Source organism: Phaseolus vulgaris, chromosome 7 (assembly GCF_000499845.2).
Source record: "Phaseolus vulgaris cultivar G19833 chromosome 7, P. vulgaris v2.0, whole genome shotgun sequence".
Lineage (NCBI taxonomy): Eukaryota > Viridiplantae > Streptophyta > Magnoliopsida > Fabales > Fabaceae > Phaseolus > Phaseolus vulgaris.
The window spans coordinates 26,674,787-26,688,732 of NC_023753.2; the positions used below are offsets into that span (position 1 = coordinate 26,674,787).

At 36.5% G+C, this 13,946-nt stretch overlaps 1 protein-coding gene across 1 annotated transcript; it reads left to right on the forward strand.

Moving 5' to 3' along the window:
- The first annotated feature begins 10,667 nt into the window (after positions 1–10,667).
- On the forward strand, positions 10,668–13,428 carry LOC137829493 (pentatricopeptide repeat-containing protein At3g53700, chloroplastic). Its single transcript, XM_068636299.1, has one exon. It carries the CDS (start codon positions 10,894–10,896, stop codon positions 13,159–13,161), a length of 2,268 nt encoding a protein of 755 aa, XP_068492400.1. The 5' UTR covers positions 10,668–10,893; the 3' UTR covers positions 13,162–13,428.
- The last annotated feature ends 518 nt before the right edge of the window (positions 13,429–13,946 follow it).

The window sequence follows — 13,946 nt, forward strand, 5'->3', positions numbered from 1 at the left end:
AAAGGAGAAACTAGAAACTTATTACACAATTTTATCATTCTTGTTAAAAACCAGATTAATCGAAACATCAAAACTATTAGAACTGATGATGGAAAAGAATTTGATTGTAATGAATTGTATGAGAAATATGGCATTCTGCATCAAAGAACTTGTGTTGAAACTCTTCAACAAAATGTTGTTGTCGAAATAAAACACCAGCATATCATGAATGTCACACGTAGCCTTCTTTTTCAATCAGGTTTTGTCTAAAATCTACTGGTCTTATGTTGTTAGTCATGCTACTCATTTAATCAATAGACTTCCTTCAAAAAATTTGAAAGGTAAGTCTCCTTAAGAGATGTTATACTGCCAACCACCTACATATTTAAATCTTAAAACCTTTGGTTGCTTATGTTTTGCCTCCACTTTGGAAAACAATCGCAGTAAGCTTGAACCAAGATCTAGAAAAAGTGTTTTCATTGGATATAATACTGGCATTAAAGGGTATGTACTGCTTGATGTTAAAAGTAGAGAAATTTTTATCAGCAGAAATGTTATCTTTTATGAAAACATTTTTCCTTATAATCTAACAAATCACCACAATAAAAATAATGATAGTTTAATTCATGATGATGTTAATATCTTACTTGATCTTAATAGTTGTACTGGAAGTACCATGGCTGATTCAGGTAATATTGTTCATATTCAAAATTCTTATAACACACCATAAATTGCTCAAAATGCTTATTCTGTTTTGGAGATTCCGAACTGTATTGACAATCTGACAGAAAGTAACAACTTCAATAATATAGATCCTGACACTGTTATTCAAGATGGCCTTGGTAGTGATCTGAGACGATCTAGAAGAATAAAGAAAATTCCTTCCTATCTTGCTGATTATCACCATCAAATTGCAAATATGCACAAAAGTTCTAATTCTAATTTCAAAATCAAATATCCTATATCTTCTGTTTTGACTTATGATTTCCTATCTGACAAGCATTTGAATTTTACTTTGGCTATTTCTTCACATGTTGAACTCCACACTTATGAGGAAGCCATAAGAAACTCTAATTGGGTTGAAGCTATGAACAGAGAAGTTCGTGCTCTTCAAGCCAATAAGACACGGTATATCACTGAATTACCTCCTAATAAGACTTCTATTGGATGCAAATGGATTTACAAGATAAAGTAAAAATTATATGGTTCCATAGAAAGGTATAAAGCACGTTTAGTAGCTAAAGGGTATAATCAGTTAGAAGGTATAGATTTTTTAGATACTTTTTCTCCAGTTGCTAAGTTGACCACTATCCGTTTATTGCTTGCTCTTGCATCTGCACATAACTGGCACCTACATCAATTGGATGTGGACAATGCCTTTCTTCATGGAGATCTTGATGAAGAAGTCTATATGACTCCTCCTCCAGGACTCATCACCTCTAAACCTAACCAAGTTTGCAGATTAACAAAATCTTTGTATGGGCTTAAATAGGCAAGTAGACAATGGTTTGCCAAATTATCTTCATTTCTTATTTCTGTTGGGTTTATACAATCTAGTTCAGATTATACCTTATTCATTAAAAATACTGCATGCACTTTCACTGCTTTACTTGTTTATGTAGATGACATCATCCTTGCTGGAAATTCCATTGATGAGATCAACAGTATAAAGAACTCCTTGCATTCCAGTTTCAGAATTAAAGATCTGGGTCAACTCAAGTATTTTCTCGGATTGGAAATTGCTTGAACAATAAAAGGCATACATATATGTCAACACAAGTATGCCCTTGACATTCTCCACGAATGCGGAATGCTTGCCAGCAAGCCATCTTCTACTCCTTTGATTCATGATACCAAAGTTCTTTTTGAAGACAAGCCTCTTCTTCACAATGCCAATTCCTACCACAGATTAATTGGACGGCTTCTCTACTTAACCAACATTCGTCCTGACATCACCTTTGTTGTACATCTACTTAGTCAGTTTGTTCAACAGCCAACCATTCATCATCATCAAGCTGCTCAACATATTCTCTGATACATAAAAGCCAATCCTGCACAAGGCATTTTTTTTGCTGCTCACAATAGCATTCAACTGAAGGCCTTTAGTGCTTCTGATTGGGCTGCATGTCCAAATACAAGGCGATCCACGACTGGTCTTTGTATTTTTCTTGGTACTTCTCTTATTTCTTGGAAGTCCAAAAAGCATACCACCGTATCTTGTTCTTCCTCTGAAGTTGAATACCGTGCTCTTGCCATTACTACTTGTGAGGTTCAGTGGCTCATTCATCTTCTTAATGATTTTAATATCAAGCCTAATGCTACTACAGTTTTATACTGTGACAATCAAGCTGCCTGTCACATAGCTTTGAATCCAACTTTTCACGAAAGAACCAAGCATATTGACATCGACTGCCACGTTGTCCGAGAGAAGTTAAATGTTGGACTTTTTCATCTTCTTCCCATTCGATCTTGTGATCAACCAGCTGATATCTTCACCAAAGCTTTGAATCATTCTAATTTTCAAAACATCATTTTCAAGCTTGGAATAATGAGTATTCATTATCCAGCTTGAGGGTGGGTATTGTAATTATTATTTAATTGCTTTTATTCCCTTTAGCGGTTGTCGGTTACCTAACATAATCAGATCCGTTTCTTTTCCTTTTTAAAATGGGCTTCCTCTATTTGCTTGTACCGTCAGTTCAATACATTCAATAACAAAGAGAGTTTTCTGATGGATAAAGAATACAAATCCTCTGCCACGTAAGGGTTTTCCTTTACTTTCAAAATACAAACATTGTTTCTCTTCACATCATAATGGGAAGAATGTAACTTGTGAACTCATTTATAAAGGGTGTTGTTGCTTACACTTTCAGAATTTACAATTGGTCTAGTTCTCTCATTAAAGTATTGGAAAGATGGATTAGAAACTTTATATGGACTAGAATCTTTCAACACAAAATCCTTGTTTCTATTTAGTGAAATTAGAGTTGCGATCCAAAAGAGAAAGGTGGTTTAAGGGCTTTGAACCTATAGGAGAATCAAGCGTTTATGATTCAGTTGGTCTAGGTTTTCCTTTTTTCTAACCATTTATGGGTGATTACCTTGAGAAATATATTTATTATATGTAAAATGCAGTTTTTGGTTAGACATCTTTTATCTTCCACATGGTCTAGGCTAAAACCTTGGTTAGGCATTGTGAGAGGACGCTCTAGATGGGTTCTTAGAAATGGGAATTTTATTATTAATATGTGGAATGATACTTGGTGTGTTGAGATCCCTGGTCAAGAATAAAGAGATTGGTTTCAAAATGGAATGAATTCTTATTGAAGAAGTGTAGTATATGTATACAAACCAAATTGTAACTACTAAACAAGAATATAAAACCTAATTATATATATTCAATCAACTAATTATGTTTCATAATAATTAATTATATCATATGATAATTGATATATAATTTCCTTAATAACTAATTAAGTCATATAATGACTAATAATATCATATGATAACTGATATAAATCATTAATACTCCCCTCAAGTGCTTCTGTAAAAATCTCTGCCAACTGCATCTTTGTAGAAACATAACACGGATTGATCTCAATATGTTTTGTACGTTCGTGAAAAACTAGATTAGCTGCAATATGTAAAACTTCTTGATTATCACAAAATAACGAAGCCGGTTTATGCAATTCAACCTTCAAATTCTGAAGTATATCTCAACCAAGCCAATTCCAGACAATCAATCTCAATGTGTTTTGTACGTTCGTGAAAAACTGGATTAGCTGCAATATATAAAGTTGTTTGATTATCACAAAATAACGAACCCGGTTTGTAAAATTCAACCTTCAAATCCTGAAGTATATATCTCAACCAAGCCAATTCCATACAAGTATTTTTCATTGCTCTGTATTCTTCTTCTGCCGACGAACGTGATACATTCGTTTGTTCCTTCAATTTCCAAGAGATAAGTGATGATCTGAGAAAAACGCAGTAACCAAAAATAGAACACCTTGTAGTATGACATCCTCCCCAATTTGAATCAAAGTATGCATTAAGAGTTAAATTATTTTCAAATGGTAGAAAAAAAACCTTGACCTCGCGTCCCTTAAATATATCTAAGAACCCGCATCGTTGCTTCTTAACGTGGCTTTCGGGGTGTGTTCATGAATTGACTAAGGGTACGTACTGAATATACCATGTCAGGTCTAGTAACTATCAAGTATATTAATTTTCCAACCAATCTCCGATACTTGCTCGGATCATGAAGTATTTTGCCATCTTCATTTGTCAGTTTCAAGTTTTGCTCCATTGGAAATTTTTCTGGCTTCCAACCTAATAATCTCGTGTCTTGTAACATATCCAATGCATATTTTCTTTGAAACATAAAGATCCTCCTTTTAACCATTAAATTTAACAGTAGTTGCAAAAGTTGAGAACCAATTCCATGATGCTTGTTTTAAACCATAAATAGATTTGTGAAGCCGATGATAAGTTTCTAATTTCAATAATATTTCATGTTAAAATATAGGCACTTATGAGGATTTATTGTTAATTTACATATAAAATAATCCCTAATTTATGCATTTATACCTTTTTACATTTTTATGAGTTTTTTTTAATAAGAGCATTTTATTCCCAAATTTGGTGTTAATTGCATATTTCTAGGGAGGATTGAAGATTTAGAATAAAGGAGAATAATCTGAGCTAAAAAGAGAAAGCTGGAAGGTCCCATAATGGAAAAAGATGCAAAGAAAGATTGGGCCTTTTTTATGTTTTGTCATTTAGCCCATTAGCACGACACAAGAAGCAACCTAACCCTAGAAAACTAGGATAAATAGAGGGCTAGAGGCTCAACCCTAGTGTACCAGATTGAGAGGAAAACACCATAAAGTGAATTGTAACCCAATTGGGAGAATGGAAGGTGTTAAAAGTATGTGTGGCTAATTCTACCCTTTGGGATTGAGAGTAATATGCTCGAACTCTTATGTATTTAGGTGATATCTTATATTAAAATATCCAGTTCTTGATTGATTATTGGTATTGTTGTTTTACTTTTAATTTTCCGTGACAAATTGAGAATCTTAAATCTGACTGGAAAGTATTTTTAGGGTTCTGACCTAAATAACAATACTTAACATATTTGAGTGCTAGGAATAGACTTGAAATGTTAATTGCTATTAAACGTCTAAGCTTCGTTCTAAGTTGTTCTTATAATTATGTGAGAGATTAATAGTTAGGGGACGTTCTTAAGGATTTTATATGCGAGGAATCGATATAAATGATTTTTATACGGACATCAATTTCAATCAAAGAACTTAATATTGACATGCTAATCAAAATACATGAGAGTGAGAGAGATGAAACCTTATCCCTATTTTTCCAACTTGAAACAACCAATTCTTTGTTGTTGAAGATGGATGAAGTCTCTTCTCTACCTAGTGTTAGTTTGTGTTTGATGTAGAAAATAGCTAGTTTGTTGTAAAGTTTGTAATAGGTTTAGATGATCTTGTATGTAGGCTTGTGTATGTGTAAGGTTGCCTTTAGCTACATGATCTATCCTAGATGCCTAACCAAGCCTAGAATAAGCACATGAAGTGGTTAAAAGTTTTTCCAAAAGCTTTTTAGAGTTTTCTCCTAAAATCAGGATACTGCACAAAAATGAATATGTTTCTCTATAAAAGAACAAGTTTATTCTTTGGTCTGCTGAAAGGATTTTCGAAAGTTAGTTAGGGCACCAAAGGTACAACTCAGACAGTTATTTCAGTTAGCTGAGTTGGCAGTTTTCATAAAATAAATCTGTTCATTTTAAAATTGAATTTGTTGTTTTCATAATAGCTTTTCAACTGTTTTTGAAAAGAAGTTAGAAACTGTTTTCTATATAAAGAAAAAGCCTCTCTCACATGAAAGGATGCTGAGCAATTACGTTTTTGACAGAGATCAAACATTTTCTATGTGAGAAGAAGGATTGAAAGGTTTTCAAAAGGAATTTTCAAGTGTGCTTGTTCTAGGAAACCTTTGATCTTGGTGAAGGTGTTGGTGCAGTTCTGCAGCAAATTGAACTACTGGTTTTGAGTTCTTGCATCTTCTTTTCAGGTGTAATCTTTCCTTTATTCTGGTTTGTAAAGGTGTAAGTGTTAGTCACTCCTTGATAGGGTTTCTTGGAGTGCAAGGTGTGCTGAAATAGGGTTTTTCAGCATTGGTTGTATTGTTCTTGTAGTGTTCAAGAACTGTTGTGTTTGTAAGTGATTGGTACTGTTTTTAGTGGATTCCACCTTAGGGTAAGGTGAAACTGGACGTAGCTCTATATGAGTGAACCAGTATAAAAACTTGCGTGCCTTTTCTTCTCATCCTTGCACTCATTTCTGGTTTTGCTTAATTCTGTCAAGAACTAAATCTGTTCTTTTGAAATTGAATCTGTTAATTCTGGGTTTAAGTAAAAACTGTTCTTCCTGATTTGTTAAAGCTCTCTGATCATAAACAAGGCAGTTGTATATGATGTTTTAATTGATCTGTGAACAAATAGTCTATTCATTAAAACCTGAGAAAGATTCATTCTCTTTAAAACCGTGTGTTGAATGAATTTGATTGTTTTCTTAGCATAGCTGTATTCTTCATACTCATAAAATCCAACTAATCTGATTCTGTTATAACCCTCTGTTGATTAATTTTTTAATTTGAACAAATTCAAATTGTGCTAGACTGCTCTGAAGAATCAATTTGTTTCATGTAAAAACAATCTGTTCTTTTGCCTCTGATATACTGTTAATTGTGTGTTTTTGCGAAAATTTTATAAGCTCAATTCACCCCTCCCCTCAACATAGACACTAATAGACTCAACAATTGTTTGTTTTCTCATTGATCATCGTCAACACAACCACTTTCAACACACTTTTAATTGTTTTGTTCTATATTTAGCGATTATTGTACTTGATAATTCAATGTTCCTTGTGGGATCGATATCCGTCCTTAGGGAGAATTATTCCTTCTGACAAAGCGGTGTACTTGCCGTAAAAAGTAAACAGCCGAAATACCAGATTCTCCCTCTATCGGCAAAGAGCAGGATAAGCATGTAAGAAACATTGCCTTGAAAACTGCCAAGCACAAGAACAATCAAGTTTCAAGTGATGAGAGTGAAGGAGAAACTCTTAGTTTGTTGTCCAAAAATTTCAGCAAATTCTTGAAAAATAATCGCAACAAAGACTCCAATAAAGAAAGGTATGGCAACAAAAAAACTAGTGATTTTAATGCTAACAATTATACTTGTTATGGTTGTGGAGAGTAGGGGCACATAAAGGTTGAATGCCCAAATAAAGAGAAGAAGTCAAGCAAGAAGGAAAAGAATGCAAAATCAGAAAGAGGCTACATTGTTTAGGATGAAAATGATGTCTCTTCATCTAGTTCCTCATCAAGTGAAGATGAAAAGGCTAATATGTGTTTAATGGCCAAGGAAGGGGATGATGCAAGTAGTGTAAGTTCTTGTACTTCTTTAAATGCTTAAAATTATAGTCAACTTCTTCAAGCCTTTAAAGAAACACATGAGGAAGCTAACCAATTGGCACTCTTGAACAACCGATTAAAAGGGTTGAATAACTGGCTTGAAAACAGAGTCAAGGCACTAGAAGAAGAGTTGGAGAATTCAAAAAGTAATTTTGAAAATCTAGAAATGCTTTACAAGAACTGTTATTGCAAGTGTGACTCTCTTGTTTGTGACAATTGTGAATCTCTTGAAAAGAAGGTTCACTACCTTATGAAAACTGTGGATAGGCTTTCAAAGGGTAAATCCAACTTTGATAATGTCTTAGCATCTCAAAATTGTGCTTTTTGAAAAGCAGGTTTAGGTTTTAATCCACATAGTAAGTTTTCAAATCCTTTTTCAAAACTGCCAGAAAAACCACTGATTGAAAAATCGAAACAACCGGTTGTTACATGCTTTTATTGCATGAAGAGAGACCACTCTGTTAGATTCTGCAATATTATGAAATATTCTGTTCATAAAGGTATTATGAGATGGATTCCCAAGAATTCTGAGGTTCCTCATGATAAAGTTAATGAAGGACCCACATTCATAAGGGGACTAAATGGAAATGTGGTACCTGGACAGTGGTTGTTCCAAACACATGACTGGAGATAAATTTAAGTTTGTGAACATCAATTTCAAGCAAAAGAGTCATGTGACTTACGGAGACAACAATAAAGGAAAGATTCTTGGAAGAGGCACCATTGGAGACAAGAACAACTTTTTGGTTCATGATGTCCTTTATGTGGAAGGTCTCAAGCACAGTCTTCTTAGCATTAGCCAACTATGTGACAAAGGTTACCAAGTAACCTTCAAGCCAAACTCTTGTGAGATATGCCTACCCAATTTAAAGAAAGTAGTGTTGATTGGTAAAAGGATCAACAATGTTTATCTTTTAGATATCTCTCCTCCTACATCTATTGGTTGTCTTCTTTCCAAACATGATGAGTCATGGCTATGACATAGAAGAATAGCTCATATTCACATGCTTCATTTGAATAAATTGATATCTAAAGATCTTGTAATAGGGTTACCCAAACTCAAGTTTGAGAAAGACCACTTATGTGAAGCATGCCAAAAGGGGAAACAAATAAAGCATTCTTTCAAACTAAAAAATGTTGTTCCCACTTCAAAACCCCTTAAGCTGTTGCACATGGATCTATTTGACCCTTCAAGAACCATGAGTCTTGGTGGAAACTATTATGCACTTGTTGTTGTTGATGACTTTTCTAGGTATACATGGACGTTGTTCTTGGAGACAAAGAGTGAGGCATTCTCTGCATTCAAGAAGCTTGTCAAAAGATTGCAAAACTCTTGTTGCAACAACATCATTGCAATTAGAAGTGATCATGGAGGGGAGTTCCAAAATGAAAAATTCAGCACCTTTTGTGAAAAGCTGGAAATTTTTCACAACTTTTCTGCACATAGAACTCCTCAACAGAATGGGGTAGTGGAGAGGAAGAATAGGTCTCTTGAAGAACTTGCAAGAACCATGCTAAATGAACCTTCCTTACCCAAGTATTTTTGGGCTAATGCAATAAGCATTTCTTGCTATGTGATGAATAGAGTGCTTATAAGGTCAATCTTGAAGAAAACCCCTTGTGAGCTTTTCAATGGAAGGAAGCCAAACATCAGTCACCTAAAAGTGTTTGGATGCAATTATTTCATTCTGAATAATGGGAAAGAAAATTTTGGGAAGTTTGATGAAAAAACCGACAATGGTATCTTCATTGGTTATTCTTCAACTAGCCATGCCTATAGAGTCTACAACAAGAGACTCGTGACTGTGGAGGAGTCTGTCCATGTGGTGCTCGATGAAATCATTCATACTGATTAGGGTTCTATAAAGGATTATGCAGAAGAAGATGGGCAGAACATAATTTTACAGAAGATGGAATCCTGCTCAGAAAAACAACCGATTGATTATGCGAAACAACTGGTTGAAATTCTGCAACAGGAAGAGCTGCCAAAGGAATGGAGAATTCCAAGGGATCTTCTAGTGGAGAACATCATTGGCCAGATCCATAAGGGTGTTTCTACACGTAGTGTTGTCTTTAACTACTGCAAGCATATGACTTTTGTCTCACAAGTTGAACCTAAGTCAATTGAGAAAGCTCTCAAGGATGATAAATGGGTTGTTGCCATGCATGAGGAACTGCATCATTTCACAAGAAATTATGTATGGTTTCTTGTTCCAAGGTCTGACCAGATAAACATCATTGGATGCAAATGGGTTTTTAGAAACAAGCTGGATGAATCTGGGGTAATTACAAGGAACAAGGCAATGCTTGTGGTTAAAGGTTATAATTAAGAAGAGGGCATAGATTATGGTGAAACCTTTGCTCTAGTTGCAAGATTAGAAGTTGTAAGGTTGTTATTGGACTTTGCTTGTATGAGTGGATTCAAACTGTTCCAAATGGATGTCAAGAGTGTTTTCCTTAATGGAATCATCAATGAGGAAGCCTATGTTGAACAACCACCGGACTTTAAAGATCATCAACATCCTAACCATGTATAGAAGCTGAAAAAGACCTTGTATGGACTTAAGTAAGCTCCAAGACAATGATATGAGAAGTTTAGTAACTTTCTTTTATTCAATGGCTATGAAAGAGAGATGATTGACTAGACTCTCTTTATCAAATATGTCACGCATCTTTAGAGAATGAAATAAATGATTATGGAATTTCTAGTTTAGGGATAAATCTAAAAGTGATTTTATTAGACAATATTTTTTACAAATAAGTATGGGCTGCCAGACTATAGAATGTTTGATTAGGCTTATGGATTTGGTTTGCCCATTATTTTATGTATTTTGTTTTCTCTCTTTTCTTTTTTTAATGCATATTTTACTCTAGTGTCACATGATAAGTTGGGATGTTAAAGTCTCATTATGATATTCTTTCAGATAAAATCTTTTATAAAAAATAATTACAAAACACATTTTTTATAACGGATATAGTCTTAGTCGACATAAAAAAAAAGCAACATAATCTGATAAAACTACATCAATTAGATATATCAATCATAAACATTCATATGACAAGAGCAATTTTAATAATCATAAAAAATAGAACAAAAAATATGAACGTAAATATTTTATATATTTTTTCTATGACAATTTTTTATGCAGAAAATTAATTTATATATATATATATATATATACTAACACACACAAAAATTATTTATTTTTACATTTTAAAAGTCGAAATAAAGCTAGTTTTCTTATTATCCAAACAAATAAAATTCAATCTACCTTTAACATAGCCTCCGACACCAGAATTACTGATTCTTGACCACCAAGTGGCAAACCCTCTTCCCAATTCATCCACACTCACTCTACTGGTCTGCAGCGGTGACCCGATTCTTGAGGCACGCCACATGTTTGTAAAATTGTCTCAATGGCACTATCCTCTCTCCACTCCTACCCCCTTCCTTATACCTTAATAACCCAGCGCCACACAACACCTTTCTCCTTCTCTTTCTCTTTCTCTATCACTCCCACCTTCAGATTCTCCTCCGCTCTCTCATCTTCAACTTCCGCAACTCACCACCCTCTCCCCCACGACTTCTCCCCCTCCCAACTTCTCGACCTCCTCCGCCGCCAGCCTGACGAGTCCTCCGCGCTCCGCCTCTTCCAATGGGCCTCGGCCCAGCCCAATTACTCCGCCCACCCCTCAATCTTCCACGAGCTCCTGGGCCAACTCGGCCGAGTCGGCTCAGTCGACTCAATGCTATCCCTCCTCCACCAGATGCAGTCCTCCGCCTGCCCCGTCGACGAGTCCACCTTCCTCATCTTCCTCGAAACCTACGCCAACTTCGAACTCCACTCCGAAATCAACGCCGTCGTCCAGCGCATGGAACGCGACTTCGGCCTTAGACCCCACACGCGCTTCTACAACGTCGCCCTCAACCTCCTCGTCAAAGCGAACAAGCTCAAGCTCGTCGAAACGCTGCATTCCAAGATGGTGGCTGACAGCGTCGCTCCTGACGTTTCCACCTTCAATATTTTGATTCGGGCCCTTTGCAAGGCCCACCAGCTGCGTCCCGCCATTCTCATGCTTGAGGACATGCCCAACCATGGGCTCAGGCCCGACGAGAAAACGTTCACCACGCTCATGCAGGGATTTATCGAAGAGGGTGACGTGGACGGCGCGTTGAGGATTAAGGAACTGATGGTGGAGTCTGGGTGCACGCTAACGACTGTTTCCGTGAATGTTTTGGTGAATGGGCTTTGCAGAGAGGGTAGAATTGAGGAAGCTTTGAGATTTATCTATGATGAAGAAGGGTTTTCTCCTGACCAGGTTACCTTCAATGCTTTGGTGAGTGGGTTGTGTAGGACCGGTCATATCAAACAGGGTTTGGAGATGATGGATTTTATGCTTGAGAAAGGGTTTGATTTGGATGTTTATACTTATAACTCTTTGATCTCTGGGTTGTGTAAGTTGGGTGAGATTGAAGAGGCTGTTGAAATTCTCAACCATATGGTTTCGAGGGATTGTTCACCGAATACTGTGACTTTTAACACGCTGATTAGTACTTTGTGTAAGGAGAATCATGTTGAAGCGGCGACCGAGCTTGCCCGTGTTCTTACTAGCAAGGGGTTTTTGCCTGATGTTTGTACGTTCAATAGTTTGATACAGGGTTTGTGTTTGACGAGTAACCGGGAGATTGCGATGGAGTTGTTTGAGGAGATGAAGGACAAAGGGTGTGAGCCGGATGAGTTTACGTATAGTATATTGATTGATAGTCTGTGTTCTGACAAGAGACTTAAGCAAGCGTTGAGGCTGCTGAAAGAGATGGAGAAATGTGGTTGTGCTAGGAATGTGGTGGTGTATAATACTTTGATTGATGGTTTGTGTAAGAGCAATAGGATTGAGGAGGCAGAGGATATTTTTGATCAGATGGAGATGTTGGGGGTATCGAGAAGTTCTGTGACGTATAACACCCTCATTAATGGCCTGTGTATGAGCAAGAGAGTGGAAGAAGCTTCTCACCTTATGGATCACATGATAATGGAAGGGTTAAAGCCGGATAAATTCACTTATACTTCAATGCTTAAGTACTTCTGCCATCAGGGGGATATAAAGAAGGCAGCTGATATTGTGCAGAATATGACTTTGAATGGGTGTGAACCGGATATTGTAACCTATGGGACCCTTATTTTGGGGCTGTGTAAGGCAGGGAGAGTAGAGATTGCACATAAGCTCCTTAGATCTGTTCAGATGAAAGGCATGGTCTTGACTCCACATGCTTATAACCCTGTGATTCAAGCACTCTGCAGAAGGAAGAGAACAAACGAAGCCATGAGGCTTTTCAGAGAAATGATGGAAAAAGGTGATCCTCCGGATGCTGTATCATACAAGATTCTTTTCCGTGGCCTCTGTAATGGCGGAGGGCCCATACAAGAGGCTGTGGATTTTACGGTTGAAATGTTGGAGAACGGAGTATTACCAGAGTTCCCGTCATTTGGTTTCTTGGCCGAAGGTCTATGCTCTTTATCAATGGAGGGCACCCTTGTTGAACTCATCAATATGGTGATGGAAAAAGGAAGATTCTCACCATCCGAAACATCTATTGTCAAAGGCTTCCTCAAAATTCAGAAATTTAATGATGCATTAGCCAATCTTGGTGCTATTTTGGATAGGAAAAGGCCCAGAAGATTTTGAGAGTGAAAGGCTTTCCTGCAAGTGCATTCTGGTGATGCTTTAAACAATGTAATGGGAAGGGAAGCACCTTATTTTAAAGGCCTGAAACATATGAAAGTGCCCAAAACCAGGACTCGGAGCTATATTACACGGTTGTAGTCAATACATTGGGTTTCATCTGTCTAGCCTCATTGATGATACCACTTCTCCAGTTTCAAGGGGAAAATGTGAACATTTAACTTGTAGCTATCATTCATATGAATATTTCTTAATGGGTTTATGGCATAAGGAGTTTGCTCACTTATTAATTTTAACTATTTTAGTTCCGGGATGAGAATTGCAGGCTTTTATTTGACTTGGACCTTAATTAATTCCATTTCATCCAACTACTTGTTGCACTACTTCAAGGATTCAATTTCTTGAATTCAACAATTGAAATCAAGAAGTTGTCGATTGCATAGCTGCTTGTAGCACTTTGCTTATACTCCTATTGCGTTTGCCCGTATGAAGCCATCGAAGAAATGAAGTAATCAACAAAGGAAAAGGAGTTTATTACCTGCTTGGAGTTTTTTCGGCATAATCGTCGAACGCATATCTTATAATCTCATTCTCCACCTTGTGGTTGCAACACCGAGTGCTTCAAATTTTATGTTCTTGATCCATCGTTGTATGAATTTGTTTGCACACAGTCCAGTTAGCTGCTCCAAGACGTGTCAAATATGTTGTGTCAATCATATTCAATTCTTCAATCAAGTTCCTCACTTGGTTGCTTGCCACGATTGCAAAATACCACCAAATTGAAACAA